The 17,212-nt window shown below is 41.0% G+C and overlaps 1 protein-coding gene across 2 annotated transcripts in view; it reads right to left on the minus strand.

Annotated features, from left to right (window-relative positions):
- The window catches only part of RASGRP3 (RAS guanyl releasing protein 3), a 55,759-nt gene that overhangs the window by 7,401 nt on the left and 31,146 nt on the right, over nt 1–17,212 (minus strand). Inside the window, exons 11-14 of one of the 2 annotated variants that reach the window (XM_086327479.1) lie at nt 16,658–16,735; nt 12,291–12,404; nt 8,051–8,166; nt 4,501–4,648 (exon numbers count right to left, since the gene is read on the minus strand). In XM_086327479.1, the coding sequence (XP_086183605.1) occupies nt 4,501–4,648; nt 8,051–8,166; nt 12,291–12,404; nt 16,658–16,735 (456 nt within the window). Of the gene's footprint in view, nt 1–4,500; nt 4,649–8,050; nt 8,167–12,290; nt 12,408–16,657; nt 16,736–17,212 lie in introns of both variants that reach the window. The other variant, XM_086327477.1, reaches the window with a different exon arrangement.

A 17,212-nucleotide genomic window follows, 5' to 3' on the forward strand; every position in this document is an offset into this window, starting at 1 on the left:
GATGGGAAGATCCCCCAGGGGAGAGCATGACAGCCCACTCCAGTATTGTTGCCCGGAGAATCCCCATAGACAGAGGAGCCTGGTGGGCTACAGTCCACAGGGTTACAAAGAGTGGGATGCGACTGAACGACTAGGCACAGCAAAGCACACAGCACAGGAAATTAAGCAACCCAAGCAAACCATCCTACTAAAGCATTTGAATTTTGCTTGGTTATTTTCTGAGAAGCATTTCTGCCTTGATGAAACACAAAAGAGGAAAAGCTCTTGCACCTGTTCATGTCATTATTCTCTCCATGTGCCCAGTGTTTGGTCTGTGCCAGGGCTGTGCCAACCCAGGTAGAAGTAGGATGTAGGAAGTGACAAGGGAGTCTGCCCAGGCAGCTGAGGATTATCATCGTGGTGACAGTGTCCTCACAAGCCTCTGCCTCGCTGTAACCTCCGTGAAGAAGGGCACTTCCCACATTCTTTCTCAGGCCTCCTGCAGCACTTGCATATGGGAACCAGGGACTTCAGGAGCAGGGAACATGGATGAATTAAACGGGCTTAGCCCTAAAGTTGGAGAAACTCCATTCATAACCTCTTCATGGTTAGGCTGAGTGACTGATATCTACCTAATAAAATCATTTTGATAGAAACAGAGATGGTAGGGGCTATTGACACTGACGGGGGTGTTGTGCACAATGTGTTATAGGAGAACAATGCCCTGAGTGTGAGCATCATGGTCCTAGGAGAACAGTAAGTGGCTGCTGATTCAAGGCGGTAGGAAGGTTGTTCCTTAGTCTCTTTCTGACAAGGAAATCCCACCAGTGGACAGTGATTCCTTTGGGCCTTAAAAGTAATTTGTTCCTTCAGAAAACGTTACAAATGTCTCTTGGGACAGGGTAACATTTTGCCCCGGAGACAGGAAGGATTATTAAGACAACTAACTGGAAGCAAGGCCTCAGGTGTCTCAGATGACTGGAAGAGGGATGGGGAGGTGTCACTGCAGAAAAGGAAGTGGGTAGGTAAGCCAATCACATCTGTCAGAGCTGTAAGGATCTTTATGATAATCAAGTTTTCTTCCCTTTTATAAAAGGTGAGTGTCATGATGCAGGAAGTCAAATAATTTGCAAGGTCCCACATCTGGGAAACTTTGTGGGTATGAGAAAATGTTTCCTCACAGAGCCCTTGGTCTTTGTAATAAAAATAACAGTGATAGCATTGAGTGAACTCTTGCTATGTAAAAGGCAGTTTCACAAAGTAAGTGAGTAATACGTAAGCTATGGGTAGCAATTCATTTAATGCTCACAATATCCCTGTGCTTAGTCGCTTGTCATGTCTGACTCTGCCACCCCATGGACTGTAGCCTGGCAGGCTCCTCTGTCCATTGGGATCTGCCAGGCAAGAACACTGGAGTGGGTTGCCATGCCCTCCTCCAGATCCTTATGAGATAGGTAATGATAATTTTCTCATTTTTATAGATGAGGAGACTGAGCTATAGAGAGGTGAAGTCACTTGACAAGATCTCATAGCTAATCAGTAGGGAAAGAAGAAGGTGAAGAATGTGTCACTTGAGGAAAGACAGGATGCCATGGATCCTGGCTGTTTTGCACTGATCTAGGACAAGAGAGGATAAGGTTTAAGAAGCATTTGATTATCTGGCTATGATCAAATAGCCAGCTATGTTATTAGCACAGCTGCACAAACTGCCAAACTGCTGAAAAGGATAAAGTCAAGCATGAGACCCATGAGGAGGGTAAGTCAGAGCATTGCTTGCTAATGCTTTTTTTTTTTTTTTTTGCTAATGCTTACTTAAGAACCAGGAGACAACACGAGGCAGAAAGAGGCTCTGGGTCAGCATACAAGCCAAGGACAGGAGAGGATACTTCCCATAGCCCTTTGACTGTGAGATCTCAGGCTCTTGCAGGAGTGATTGTTTGTGGTGGAAGGAGCACTGGACTGAGCATCAGGAGACCTGAATGTGAGTCATGATTCTGCTGCTCATGATCCATGTGACTTTAGGGAAGTCACTTAACTTCTCCGGAGTTCAAAGTAAGGGAATTAGCAAAACTCTTTCAGCTTTGGGATTCTAATTCTAAAATCAGTGTATTTCAAGCAGTGTCTGTTTGCCTTCCTTACCCTCAAAATGGAATTTATTTCAAAAGTATGTGGTACAGGCACTAAAAAATATTTCCTTCTATTTCTCCATAATTCCCTTCAATGCCCATCTAGAACATGATATTTTATAAATCCCTTTGAAAACCAATGAGGTTTTTTGTTGTTGTTGCTTAATATGCCTGTGTAAAGGTCAACTCATATTGTAGCAATGAAATTCAGTGTATTTTGGAAAGTAAAAATGGCTATTAAAACTGTAAATGATTTCATTTCAATTAAACTCCAAAAGTATTAAGGCACACTAAAAAACAAAAGAGAAGGATTTATTTTGAGCTCTGTGGCATGCTACGTCTGATATTTAATCATCACAACAACACGACAGGTAAGTCTTAACCCTCTCTTACAAAGAGGAAAGTAGAGACTCTGAGATGATCAATAACTTGGTCAAGGACATAGAGTTAAGGGCAGAATTGAGATTCAGAGTTCTGGACGCCAAGTCCAGAGCATTCTACCTGATCACAGCTGCTTCTAAAAACTAGTGCAGCAAATGCACTGTGATGAGTTAAGGAGGGGAGTGTGGAAGCTCTGAGAATCCTACCTTGTTGCTTCTATAGAACCTGTGCCTCCATGGAAGGGAGAGATGCCCAGAAGCACTGGGGAGCAGAGATAAGACCTCGAGATTTGATAAGCACCTACCAACTCTCATAGCATGCCAGGGTCAGAAGCCTCAACTTGACTTTTGGCTGAGCCGGGCCCTGGCCAAAGAAATTCCCTGGGCCTCCCTCTGCAGTAGAGAGTTGCACACAGCTCCATCCCACTCGAGCATTTTTCAGGTCTAGACACAGGCAAAAGTCCCTCTCAGAAGAGAGAAACATGAAAAAGGAGACGTATTTGTTTGATGATCAAGTGATCAGGTGACACAATCCCAGTGCTGTAGCCAGTAGGAGAACCTCTCTTTCCCTGGGGTGGGCGGAGACAGCTGTTAGGCTGCCCTTGCCCCTTGACCGCAGCAGCTGCTATGATCACATGGGGCATCTTTGATGTAACCACTGCCTCTAATTTATCCATTCTCAGAGGGATGCTTGAATAGAAACTCCTGCCTTCGGCTCCTCAAAGCCAGTTATTCCAGAATGAAAGGGAGGGACTCCCCTGGTGGTCCAGTGGTAAAGACTGCCTTGCAATGCAGGGGATGAGGTTTCAATCCCTGATCAAGGAGCTAAGATCCCACAAGACTCAGGGCAACTAAGCCTGCTCACTGCAACCACTGAGCCCACGCGGTACCACTAGAGAGAAGCCCACGTGTGGCGTGAAGTACTTGCCTGCTTCAGCTAAGATCTGACACAGACAAAAAGCAAATAAATATTAAACTATTTTTTAAAAAGAATGAAAGGGAAAAATATAATTTAACAGGAGCTTATATGATATCAGCTATCCACAGCGGGACACGAAGCTAACAAAACTGAGTTGGCGCCTGAACAAATGCCACTCACCTGGCTGCTGGGCTACCCTCGTGTAGGTACCACATTTTCCATCTTTTATTACTAGGATATCAACTAGAAGATGTTCAGAGCTCAAGGGTCTTTGATGAATACCAAGGCCAAACCTGATCTTAATTGCCAAAGAATCATCAAATGTGCGAAATGATGTATACAACCTTCCTTTATTGCAGTGGTGTAGGTAAACCAGAATACCTGCATTTGAGTCCCAGATCTAGTCATTATTGGCTGTGAAATCTGGGGAGATTTGGGCTATCCACCCTGGACCTCCCTCCCTTCACACACAAGTGGGGAGAGTGAAATGCCCACCTCGTGGGCTAGTTATGAGGATCAATTACACTAATGTCTCTAAATAGTTTATTCCTGTCAAATGCCAAGTAAATATTATTTATTATTATAACCACCTTATCTTTGAAAAGATTTCTTTCCTTTCTGAGCTATGAATTATTGAGCCATGTCATGATAGATTTCTAGTGATTGACACCATATAAAACAAGAACTGGGAGGAGCTGGCTTAAGAAATACCCCCACTTAGTTGTACCCACTTAGTGATGAATGCCAGGACTCACTGGGCAGAAACTTTCCCTGGCAGGTATGAACAGTCAAACTGCTCTCTCAAGTTAATAGGCCTCACCAACCTTCCCTGTCTTTGCCAGCCCTGAATTCCTAGAAAGAGTGTAGCTAAACCTGCTGCTGCTGCTGCTAAGTCACGTCAGTCATGTCCGACTCTGTGTGACCCCATAGACGGCTGCGGATCTTGCTTTTAATCGAATGTTTCATTTCAGGGAGCCATCGTGGTTTACATGATCTAAGACAGACCATGGACTCTGATAGTGGACCATTTTCCCACATTCTCAGAATACTGCACAAATCACTACATACAAGTGAAAACACTGAAAAACAGACTTACAAATCCTGCACAGTGTTCACAGAAGGTTGGCTTGAGATAGGTCATCTCCTGAAAATTATGGACAAATCCTGGTCCCATTTTACAGTGTAGCTGGGACTTAGCTCTCAGGAAGTAAGCCATCATCTCATCCTTACTGATTAGGCCATCCCTGCGAAGAGAACCAAGAACAGAGGGCTCTTTAAACATGCCGCTCAGTAGTTGCCACACTTAAATCACTCGCCTCCCAAACCTTTGTACCAAAGCAGGTGGGAATATTCACTATCCTGTTCACATGTTCACATCCAAAAGGAGAGGACCTCAAAGGACAGCTTTCAGTCCCAAAGGCTTTCTTAGTAAGCAGAGCATGTGTGTGTGTATGTATCGTGGGGAGGAGGGTGACTTGTGCACTGTAGCACAGAAAGTCTTCTTCATTACCAACAAGCTTCCAGAAGGACATCTCCTTCCTAGCCTTTGCCTCATAAGAGGGTTTGCAAGAATCAGGTTGCTGTAGAAAGGAATAAAACCATGATAATTGGACCCACCATTCTCAGATTTTTCCACCTGATGTTGTCCAGATCACTACCATTGGTAACCTTTTCATTCATGTCTTATTGGCACACAGACCACGAGAGTGATTCTCCCAGATCTTCTTCACATAGAACCTCTGGTTCCACCTATCACTGCACACCCTGACTCCTTGTTTACCGGAAGACCCCATCAAATTCATTGACATAGGCGAACTTCATGTTGCCTTTTGGCTACATCAGCGTGTGTTGAAGATCACACCCTTCTGTGCTGATTCAGAATTCCTTTATCTCTCATCTGTCCTTTCTTGGGGTCATTTTCCCACCTCCACCTCCCCGCCAACCCCGCTCTCCGACTCTCCAGGACACCACTCCTTCTAAGTGCTGCTCCATCTTGCCAGCCACTCATTCTTCTGTTTACAAATACACTCAGGACGTCTCCTCCTTAAAAAGGGCTTTCCTTACTCCTGCCTCCAGTCCAACACTTGTCTTTTCTCTCTTACTCCTGAAGTTGTCCTCTTACTCCTGAAGTTTTTCGGAGGAGTATTCAGTAGACATTTTTTCCACTTCCTTCAGTTACTCTTTTCCTCCACATAATCAGGTTTCTAATTCACCATTCTACTGAAGCTGTCACAGTAACATCCTCAGTGGCCTTTTCTCATTCCTTGAACTTGCTGACCTCCTGGCAGCACGTGACATGGGGACAGGATTCCCCCTTTTTAACATCCCTTCTCCATGCTCCCCGGTGATTCCATGTAGCCATGGCTCCCTTCTGCCTCTTCTGCTCCTCCTTCTCTAGCTCTTCTGAAGGATCCATGTCTTTCAGCTTCTGCACGTGGGGAGAGGAGTCCCTGAAGCCAAATTCCCAGGCCCCATGCTCATGTTCCTCTAAGTTTTCCTATCAGAGGGACTTCCCTGATGGTCCAGTGGTTAAGGCTCTTGCTGCCTCTGCAGAGGGTGTGGATTCGATCCCTGGTCTGAGAACTAGATCCCACATGCTGTGCAGTGGGGCCAAAAGATAAAAAAATTTTTTTAATTAAAATAATAAACTTTCCCATCAGAATGTGCTCACACTCCTGGGACTCCAGCTCACACCACCGCACTGAAGACCTGACAATCTATGTCTCCTGCCCTGACTGTTCTCTTGAATCCTGGTGCCATATCTTCAACAACCTGATAAAATCTTCTCCTGGATGGTCCACTTTCCTCTCAAAATCAACATATCTAAGCATGTCTGGCAAGAAATCATGTAGGGACACTTTAAACCTTCATTTTTAGGGAAGATTATTATATTTTTAGGAAAAACTATATGTATTTACTGGGACAGACTCAGTTCCATCTAAAGAATGGCAGAGCAAGAAAATGAAGACTGGAAAGTGATTTTAAGTTCATATTCTACATACATGTTACTGACAGAAACAAACAGAGAAGAAGTAGGTAGTTAGCAGATAATTTAAAGTTGATTTAATAAGAGAAGTTTATGTTTCTAATAATTTATTTTAAAAGTATATAAGTATTTTTAAAGTATTTCTCTGATCTAGTTATACAGTGAAGATAGATTAAGGTTTTAAGATGTTGATGATAAATTGCCAAGGCTTTCCTTATGCTGAATTATTTACAGGTTTAACTTTTTAAAAATTTCTCACTACAACACAAATATTAGAGGATTTTAATATGATATAATTTGGATACTTGACCAATATAAAATCCAGTATTTCATTACAGATGATTTTTAAACTAGGAATTAATCTCACATAATTAAAAATGAAGTGATAAAACTATTAATGTCAGAGTTTCTTGCCAATTAAAAAAAATTTAATGATCCGGGTTTTAGCCTCTAAATTTACTTAATCTCTCACGAATTGTTTGAAGCTAAAGAGAAACATTTTTTTTCCTTTGTTTCTCAAGACAGCATTTGAGCTAGCAAAGAAATAAACAAAGCATGGATACTTTCTGGCTATCCATACCTGTCATCTGCAGCTGAACACCATACGTAATCTAAAAAAAAAAATCTTACTTACTTGATGATTTTTAAGATTACTCCCTGGTCCAGTGATAAGGAAGACTCTACTATACTAGACCTAACTATCAGTCAGTTCAGTTCAGTTGCTCAGTTGTGTCCGACTCTTTGCAACCCCATGAATCGCAGCACGCCAGGCCTCCCTGTCCATCGCCAACTCCCAGAGTTCACCCAAACTCATGTGCATCGAGTCGGTGATGCCATCCAGCCAATCTCATCCTCTGTCGTCCCCTTCTCCTGTCCCCAATCCCTCCCAGCATCAGAATCTTTTCCAATGAGTCAACTCTTTGCATGAGGTGGCCAAAGTACTGGAATTTCAGCTTTAGCATCATTCCTTCCAATGAATACTCAGGACTGATCTCCTTTAGGATGGACTGGTTGGACCTCCTTGCAGTCCAAGGGACTCTCAAGAGTCTTCTCCAACACCACAGTTCAAAAGCATCAATTCTTCGGCTCTCAGCCTTCTTCACAGTCCAACTCTCACATCCATACATGATCACAGGAAAAACCATAGCCTTGACTAGATGGACCTTTGTTGGCAAAGTAATGTCTCTGCTTTTGAATATGCTATCTAGATTGGTCATAACTTTCCTTCCAAGGAGTAAGCATCTTTTAATTTCATGGCTGCAATCACCATCTGCAGTGATTTTGGAGCCCCAAAAAATAAAGTCTGACACTGTTTCCACTGTTTCCCCATCTAGTCTCTATTCTTTTATTGATGGAGGTTTGGGGGTTGAGGATAGTTCATCTGCTAAGTAGTAGCAGTAATACATGAAATGGAGAGCTGGGCTAATTTGCAAATGAACTTCTACTTAACACTAACGATGTGATCTGCTTTGTGATTCCATCCAACCAGTCATGTTCATGGACACCAAGAAAAAATCAGCAAAAAGTTAGACACATCTCATCAAATCACTAGGATTGACGCTTTCAGGATATAAATTAGAGATAGACTTCTCTGCTCTCCTTTGACAGTAATTTTCTGCTTCAGGACAGCTACATTATAATATAACAAAATTAAACTTACTGGTCTTTGTCTAGCACACAAAAGGAATCCAAGAAGGGAAAATTGGCAGCTATACTTTCAAAGTCTTCTTGGGAGATATACCCATCATGGTCATGGTCGTAGTTCCTAAACACAGACTGCAAAGGAAAGACAAATATTTATTGAATGACTATTTATGAGGCAGCCTCTGAACTTGTTATTGGGAAAGCATAATTAGCATATTACTTTTTCTATCAATGAGCTTGAAATCTAGTAGGAGATAACAAAATTGAGAAGACTTTATGGTATTATGAGGTAAGTGCAATGCTGAAGATAAAGGCAGAATGCTATGAAGGGAGGTGGGGAGGAAATTTTAAAATATTTCCTGAAGAAAGCAAGGTCTAAACCGAGCCCTTTGGGTTGAGTAGGAGTGAGGCTGGTAAATATACAAATACCAACACCATGACAATAGAATGTGAAACTTGAAATGTTAAATTATCTCAAAAATCAAAGTATACATGTAATGCAATTCCAATAAAAATCCCAGTGGGAATTTGTTTTAAATGAACAAATTAATTCTAAAGTTCCGATAGAAGTAACATGTTGAAAATAGCCTAAAATTATTAAAGATGAGGAGTAATGACCTCAGGCAAGGGAAACAAAAGCAAAAACAAACAACTGGTACTATATCAAACTAAAAAGCTTTCGCACAGGGAAGGAAACGTCAACAAAATGAAAAGGCCACCTACTGAATAGGAGAAGGTTACAAGATGCAAATGATACATCTTAAAAGGGGATAATATTCAAAACATACAAAGAACTGACCAAAAAAAAATTTTTTTTAAGGCAGAGGACCTGAATAGACATTTTTCTAAAGAAGATTTACAGATGGTCAACAGACATATGAAAAAATGCTCAATATCACTCATCGCTCGTCTCAGGGAAATGCAAATAAAAACCACAATGAGATACCACCTCACACCTGTCAGAATGGCTATTATCAAAAAGACAACAAACAACAACTGTTGTTGAGGGTGTGGAGAAAAGGGAGCCCTCATGTGCTGTTTGGGTGGGATTATAAAATGGTGTAGCCCCTATGAAAACAGTAAGGAGGTCCCTCAAAAAATCAAAACTAGAACTATCATACAATCCATCAATTCCTTTTTGTGTATTTTTTCCAAAGAAAACAAAAATATTTGTTTTTGAAAAGACGTATACACCCCTGTGTTCATTCCAGCATTATTTACAATAACCAAGATATGGAAGCAACCTAAGAGTCTATTGACAGATGAATGAATAAGGAAGATGTGATATATGAATAAACTGGAATAGATTCAGCCATAAAAAATGGATGTAACCTTGCCTTTATTTGACAACATGGAAAGACTTTAGAATATTACGGTAAGTGGAATAAGTTAGGCTGATGCTGCTGCTGCTAAGTTGCTTCAGTCGTGTCCGACTCTGTGCGACCCCATAGACGGCAGCCCACCAGGCTCCCCCGTCCCCGGATTCTCCAGGCAAGAACACTGGAGTGGGTTGCCATTTCCTTCTCCAATGCATGAAAGTGAAAAGTGAAAGTGAAGTCATTCAGTCATGTCCGACCTTCAGCGACCCCATGGATTGCAGCCTTCCAGGCTCCTCCTTCCATGGGATTTTCCAGGCAAGAGTACTGGAGTGGGGTGCCACTGCCTTCTCTGGAATAAGTCAGGCAGAGAAAGTCAAATATCATATGATTTCACGTATATGTAGGATTCAAAAAACAAATGAACAAAATAAAACAGAAACAGACTCATAGATACAGAGAACAAACAGGTGGTTGCCAGAGGTGAGGGGAGTGGGAGGATGGAAGAATAGGCAAGAGAAATTAAGAGGTGAAAACTTCCAGTTGCAAATGACATGGGATGGAAAGCACAGCTTGGGGAATACAGTCAATAATACTTTAATATCATTGTATTGTGACAGCTGGTAACCAGACTTATTATGGTGATCATTTTATAATGTGTAGAAATGTCAAATACCTAGAACACCTAGAAGGTTAATTATACTTCAAATAAAAAAATGAGGAGTCATGAGAGACAGTGTATCTTATCAGAAATCAAAGCTACATTAGCCAAAACAACATGGTATTATAACTTAGTAGAGACAGTACAGTCTAGAAACAGATTTATATATACATGTAAGAATTCAGAATTCTCAAAAAAGTTTGCTCAAAGATATGCATATATGTGTGTGTGTGTGTGTGTGTGTGTGTATGTATGGAGGGAGTGGAATAAAGTCATACAAGATCATCTACAAGTTATCAGTGATTATCCCTAGGCAGAAGAAATACCAAGACCTGAAGGTAAAACTTTCTACTTTCTATGTTTTATGTAATGCATTAATATTCACAATGTTTCTGCCTTTTTTTTTTTTTGGCCTCACCACATGGCTTATGAGATCTTAATTCCCCAACCAGGCACTGAACCAGGGGCCAGTGAGAGTGCTGAGTCCTAACCACTGGACTTCCAATAGAATCCCCCTGGCTTTCCTTATAATCAGAGAAAAATAAAAAAGAATTTTCTATTGCCCTCTTAAGATTTAAAAAAAAAATTTGTGAGTTCTCCCTGCAAACACATGTATGCAAATACTTGACTTCGAGTCTAGCTTCAATGAATCTCTCTCTCTTTCCCTTGTGGTGTCTATTATATTTTATCTGTATTGCCTTAGGTTGCAGGCTGCTTCAGGAGTATTTTGGGAAGTAGGCAATGTATAAATGAACAAATTACTTCATTAAAATATGACTGGCACTCATTCTAAGTTTATTCATAGATAACTGAACTTTTTTGTAAGTTTCACTTTCAATACTTATTCAAATCAAAAATGCTTAAAATTTAACTATTATGGAGTGCTTACAATTTATCATTTAATACCCATATTTATACTGAGAGTATAAGATTTTTTGTGGAATAAAACTCATTATGGAAACTCAAGTAAAACCCAGTCGTTTATTTGGTTAAATTAGTGGTACTCAGCCTATCAAAACTGGGTCAACCTTCCCCCATGAAATTGGAATTAGAGAAAAGAGATAAAGTACTAAGGGGCAAAACAGACTCCACATGTGCAGCAAAGAAGGCCTGTCTGCAGAGAATGGCGTGAACATTCAGAGAAAAGCAGACATAAGAGTAGGAAAAAGAATACCTCTTATTTCCTGATTCTAGACTTTCCTGAGCCACAATTCCATATCCCTGGATCCTTTGCCGACTTTCCCTGGCTCCAAGTAGGGTCTGTCACTATCACATCATCATATGGTCCCCACTGGACCTTATGGCTTTCTCATCATCTTCCCTCACCCTTTCCTTCCTTTCTGCCGCATATGCTCCATGAAACTTTTCTATCAGCACCTCATGGTTTTGTGGATGAGCCAAGATGTAGAACATTCTTTTTCTGTAAACATTCTTTCCCAGCAAAGAGTACATTACATACCAAAGACTTGTTTCTACTGCACCTGAGGAGATATGATGCTCGAAGGTAGATGTATAATCAATAATCACAGTTTCTAGTGCCTGAGAAAGGCGCTTTCCTTCTTTCCCACATTGGTGCATCTACTGTTTTTTTACACGGAAAACTCTGACATCATCTTGCCCTTTTTTAAGTGATGTTTCTGACCTAAATGGTATTGCGCTGCTGTGTCACAGACCTCCAAACATACAAAGCTGAAGAGACTATTGAACTTGCAGGATTTTCCTCCTAGCCTCAGGTAACCAATTTATCAAGCATTTTATTCTGATCCACGTGGGTTGTTTCTTGCTTGTTTTTTGACTACATTGGGTCTTCACTGTGGCACACGGGCTTAGAAGTTGCAGCTCATGGGCTTAACTGCCCTGCGGCCTGTGGGATATTGGTGCCCCCAGCAGGGATCAAACCTGCATCCCCTGTATTGGAAGCGCATTCTTAACTGCTGGACCACCAGGCAAGTACCCCCATGTGGATTTTTAATGAGTAGTTTCTAACCTTCAAACAGTCCTTTGGGTTGCAGGGGCAATGACAAATGTGTCAAATGCCTGGGGAAGACAGGAGTTCTAAGTAGCTGTGAACATTTGGACAAGTGAGAACCCACAGAAAGAAAGGGGAAAGGGGGCCTTCCTGGAAGATTTTTCCCCAGAAGCCATGGCCAGGCAGAGCTAAGTGTCTGTTGAATTTTTCCTACCTGCAGGAGGGCTGTTTTAATGGACTCCAGCTGATACCTAGGCTGGTACCAGAGAACATTCTGGAAAGAGAAAGGGGCCTCCTAGTGCTCACTTACCTCAACTAACTTCCTTATGTGCTTGTTGATGACTGTAGGATCTGGCTTCGGCATTACTCCTGAGGCCCACTCCAGGGGTACCACAGGCTTGGTGGGCGTCGTAGGGGAGGTAGGCTGCTAATAGAAAACATACACATTAAAAAATTTTTTTTATTTATTTTTTAAATTGGAGTATGATTGCTTTACAGTGTTGTGTTAGTTTCTGCTGGACAACAACGTGAATCAGCTGTATGCGTACATATATCCCCTCCTTCTTGTGGCTCCTCCCACCTTCCACCTCCGGGCCACCCCTCTAGGTCATCACAGAGGAGCAAGCTAAATTTCCTGTGCTAGACAGCAGCTTCCCACTAGCTATCTATTTTACACACGGAAAACACACACATTTTTCAACTTTATCTGGGACTTTGAAATTTGGACCAGGGACACTGAGAAAGACATGTGAGTTTTGCATGTTCACATCAGTAGAAAATTATATTTGTGTAGCACTTAAATGTTTTTTAAAACAAACATCAATGAAAATGTTGTTAATGGAATATTTTGTCGGTAGAATCTAATCTGTAACCAAATACATATTTGGATAGTGCGTTTTGGTTAGCAGGAGCCTAGATTGCATTTTTATAGGTGGGAAAAAACATTACTCATCCTGCTTATCCAAAAATCCTATCCAAGTTCCCTAAATAATACGAAAACACTGGTAAACATCTCTATAACACGCCATACAGGTTTTTTTTGTATAATAGAATGCCTATGAAACACCAGTTATCTAATTCTTTAATACCCAGTGCTAGTGATAAATTAGGTGTGTGCAGCAAGCAGGCAGCGGTGCACAGCCAAGTTTATGTCATCTTGCCAGCATCTCTCTCAATATGCTTAATCACTTCTTGATGGTTGAATAATCGCTAGCTCCCTTGAGCCCTCTTGAGTGCAACTTGTTTTCTCCACAGTATGTTCCTACTTTCTTGCAAGCTATTTTCACTTAAGAATGTGAGAAGATGGTGGCAATAATGCATAACACGTTTATACAGCACAAGCACAAAACACAGTCCTATCAGGAGACCAGCCAAGAGCGCTGTGCATGTTGTGTTCTCTCCCTTGGACTCTCACACAATGAAATATTTTTTCTGGTGCCTACCTACACACATGTATTAGCAGATTTTTTTTTTTAATTGGACACTGAGTTTGGAATAAAATTTTTGCAAGGGGAGCTGAGGTGTAACTACATGGATTTATGCCTCTACTAATGTTGTGAGGTGGGTGTTTCTGATATCCCGTGGGCTACAAATAAAACAAAAAATATCTGCCATCCGCATATGGTCACCCTTTCACAGTCTCTCTCGCTCTCTCTCTCTCACACACACACACACACACACACTCTCCCATCTCGGCTCTTTCGCTCAAGTCTTTCATCTTGTTGATATGACAAAGGACTAAACCCTTGGTTCCCTTGGTACTTGGTAAAGTACCCCCATCTCCTCAAAACACTATCATAAGCTCAGAGGGATACCAGAAGATATTTCAAACTTCCAAAGGAAATATAGCTATACTCAATATTTGTCAGACTCCACACAAACTACAAAGGTCACCCATTAAATCATGCTATGTTTCTACCAAGGATATCATATCTTTGTGAAGCAAAAAATCAATCTGGAACAAGCAATAAGGGCGAAAGTATCAATATGATTCCAAGATGTAAGAAACTGTACAATGCCTAACACACATTAGAATCTGTGGTTATTTAAGAATGAAGTAAAACTAATATCTTTTTCAGTGTGTTTTTTTCAAGCAGGTACTAAGTCATTAGAATATCAATATTTATACATATTTAGTTGTCTGGACCTAACTATTCTGTAAGTAGAAATGCTAGGTATTTCTTTGACCTCGAGGTAGCATGAAAAAACTGAGACATGAAGTAAAACACAAAAAACAGGGAGGCACAAAGGATGCCCCTGTGAACAGAGAAAGGCCGAGAAGCTCTGAGACTAAGTAGGTTGGGCCGGCCGGCTCTAGCTGTAAGCACGCTAAAGCCACAGGCTCTCAGTAATAATCCTGACTGGAAATTGTTCTCTAGTTCCCAACAGGCGTCAAACACTGAATACCCATAAGACGACATTCCACTTAGAGAAGAGACAGAAAGGGATTGGGAAATGCGTTTTCATAGAGTTTTCATTTTAGCAGGCTCCCTGGTGGCTCAGTGGTAGAGAACACGCCTGCCAGTGCAGGAGACACGGGTCCGATCCCTGGGTCAGGAAGATTCCCCTGGAGAAGGAAATGGCAACCCGCTCCAGTATACTTGCCTGGAGAATCCTAAGGACAGAAGAGCCTGGTGGGCTACAGCCCACGGGGTCACAAAAGAGTTGGACACGACTGAGCAACTAAACAACAACAGGATTTTAGCACTATGAAAGGTTTTCAAAAGCTTCTGCTTTGATAAGAGCTAAAAAGACTCTTTTGGGACTTCCCTGGTGGTCCTGTGGCTAAGACTTCACGTTTTCCATGTTGGGGCCCAGGTTGGATTCCTGGTCAGGGAATTATATCACATGTGCTGCAACTAAAGATCCCATCTGCTACCTGGTGCAATCAAATAAATACTTTTTAAAGATTTTTTTTTTAATATTGTATGGAAATATCTCCTAAAATTGGCAAAACTTGAGACTGAAAATAAAGTAAATCTAAAGGGCACAAATCAGGCATGTATGCCAACATGATCATTCCTACCCTGTTTCTGAACAAGAGATGGTGAGGAAATGATGGGAAGCATCATAGGAAAAAGCACAGGTGATGAAGCCAGACAGTCCTGAGAGGAATCCAAATTCTCCTGCTTACTGGCTGTGTCAAAGATTCCTAGGCTCACTAGACTCTGTTTGCTTAACAGAGTCAATGAGATAACATACATATTATGACCTGCCAGGCATTCAACAGCCAACAGGCAGCAATTAAGATGTCTGGTTACAGCTAAAGGAAGGTGTCGCGAGGCAGCAATGCTGTGTGTATGTACAGGACAGCTTCATCACACCAGAGCTATGGAATGAAAGAGAAGCTTACGAATTCCCTTTTTTCAATAACATTACTTTACTTTCTTGCTTGTTTTTGTGCTCAGTTGTGTCTGACTCTTTGTGACCCCATGGACTGTAGCCTGCCAGTCTCCCCTGTCCATGGGATTTCCCAGGCAAGAACACTGGAGTGGGTTGTCATTTCTCATTCTAGGGGGTCTTCCCCACCTAGGGATCAAACCTTTGTCTTCTGCATTGGCAGGCAGATTCTTTACCACTGCAGCATCTGGGAAGTCCACCTTTCTTTTGAGTTCTCTTTATCATGCTAATTTTGAAGAGTCTAGCCCTAACCCCTCCCTTTGTCTGTGCTGTATCTTCCCATTAGGCTGCGTTCTGCAGTGTCCCCAGAAGATGAGCCTCTTGGGACTGGCAGGGAGGGGAACATAGTGATGGAAACACCACTCATTATTTTAAGAACAGAAGCTACTAGGTCAACTGACTCAGACTCAAGTTTATTCTCTCTCACCTGGCCTTCACTGTGAACAGCATTCACAGTCATTCTGCCTCTTTCAATTCAATGGTTCAGAATTGTAGTGGGTATTAATAGATGGACAGACTTAGAGCCTAGAGTTGCTGGCAACACACCACAGAACTCATGGAGGTAATGAATGAGACATTTGTAAGAAAACTGATCTCAGGATATATATATAAGAAACAGACAGAAATTTTTTCTTCATCATGCAAACCTCATCCTTATTGTAAATTTCATATTCATCCTGATATTTTTCTTCCTGGTATAAAACATATCTGAGCTACAGTCTACTTGCTAATAGTAATGAGCAGTGTACACTCAGTAATGCAATTTCTTCAATTCATTGTATAATGTTTCTTTACTAAGAGTCAACTATCAATTAAGTGAGGTGGTATCCAAATAAGATATTGAAATTCTGAGTTGGGTCAATCATTAGTAGAGAAATCTGTGAATTATGATTAGGGTATTTAACACTTATTAAATCTAATTTTATGTTGAATAGGCTTTAAAAAAAGCCTGGAAGGGTCAGAATGATCTTTAACATTAAGATGAGTTATTGTTACCACTTCTTATTTTTTAGCCCCATATGTAGGTAGTTCTCAGAGGGAACATGGAAGATCAAGAATAAAACAGAGTAATTGGAAATGATGTTCTTCTTTGTTAGCCTGTGAAGTGAAGAGAGAATTATCTGTCAGGGCTAAGCTGTTCCACTGGTAAAATGAGAATACAGATTTTTTTTTAATTCCTCAATCTTTAGACCACATAGCACTATTGTAATGGGCAATTATTGTAAATGACAAATAATGGTGTTTGTCACTAATCCTCAGAGAAAAAGCAATACCTACCGATTTAGAATTTCTAGGCTCCAGAACCAGTGATAGTTTGTAAATATCATCTTCTGTGTGATAGAGGTCCAGAGAAAGCTACAACAAATTAGAAGGGATAAATCAGAATGCTGAATTATTTATTTACTTATTTACATTGCTGAAATTTCTTCAAACCAAATGCTTGGGGTCAACATAGTGAGCTGAATGTAGAACATTAAAAAGACAGCATTGCAGAGGTGGAAAATGAAATTTCAAAAAGAAAAAAGTTAAACTTAGTGTGGTCATCAGCATATAAGAACCATTGACTCAATTTCTCAATAATTATTGAGCAGCTCCTAAGAACCAAGCTCCTAAGACCCAGAGATCAGGAATTCTTGATATTATAGAATAGGACAAGTGCATAAAATAAGACTTGAAAATGGAATCAGTGCTGTCTTAGGGGTTTGATTAGAGAACTGTAGAAATAAAGGAGCAATTAAGAGGTTTCTATTTTTTCCGAGCATTGTGCTAGGTTCTGGTGATACAAAATGGTATAAAGCTATTTCTGCCCTCAAGGGCCTGACACTTTATTTG

The sequence above is a fragment of the Bos grunniens genome, chromosome 11, assembly GCF_055505025.1.
Source record: "Bos grunniens cultivar Pamir isolate PY7600 chromosome 11, Bosgru_T2T1.0, whole genome shotgun sequence".
Taxonomy (NCBI): Eukaryota; Metazoa; Chordata; class Mammalia; order Artiodactyla; family Bovidae; genus Bos; species Bos grunniens.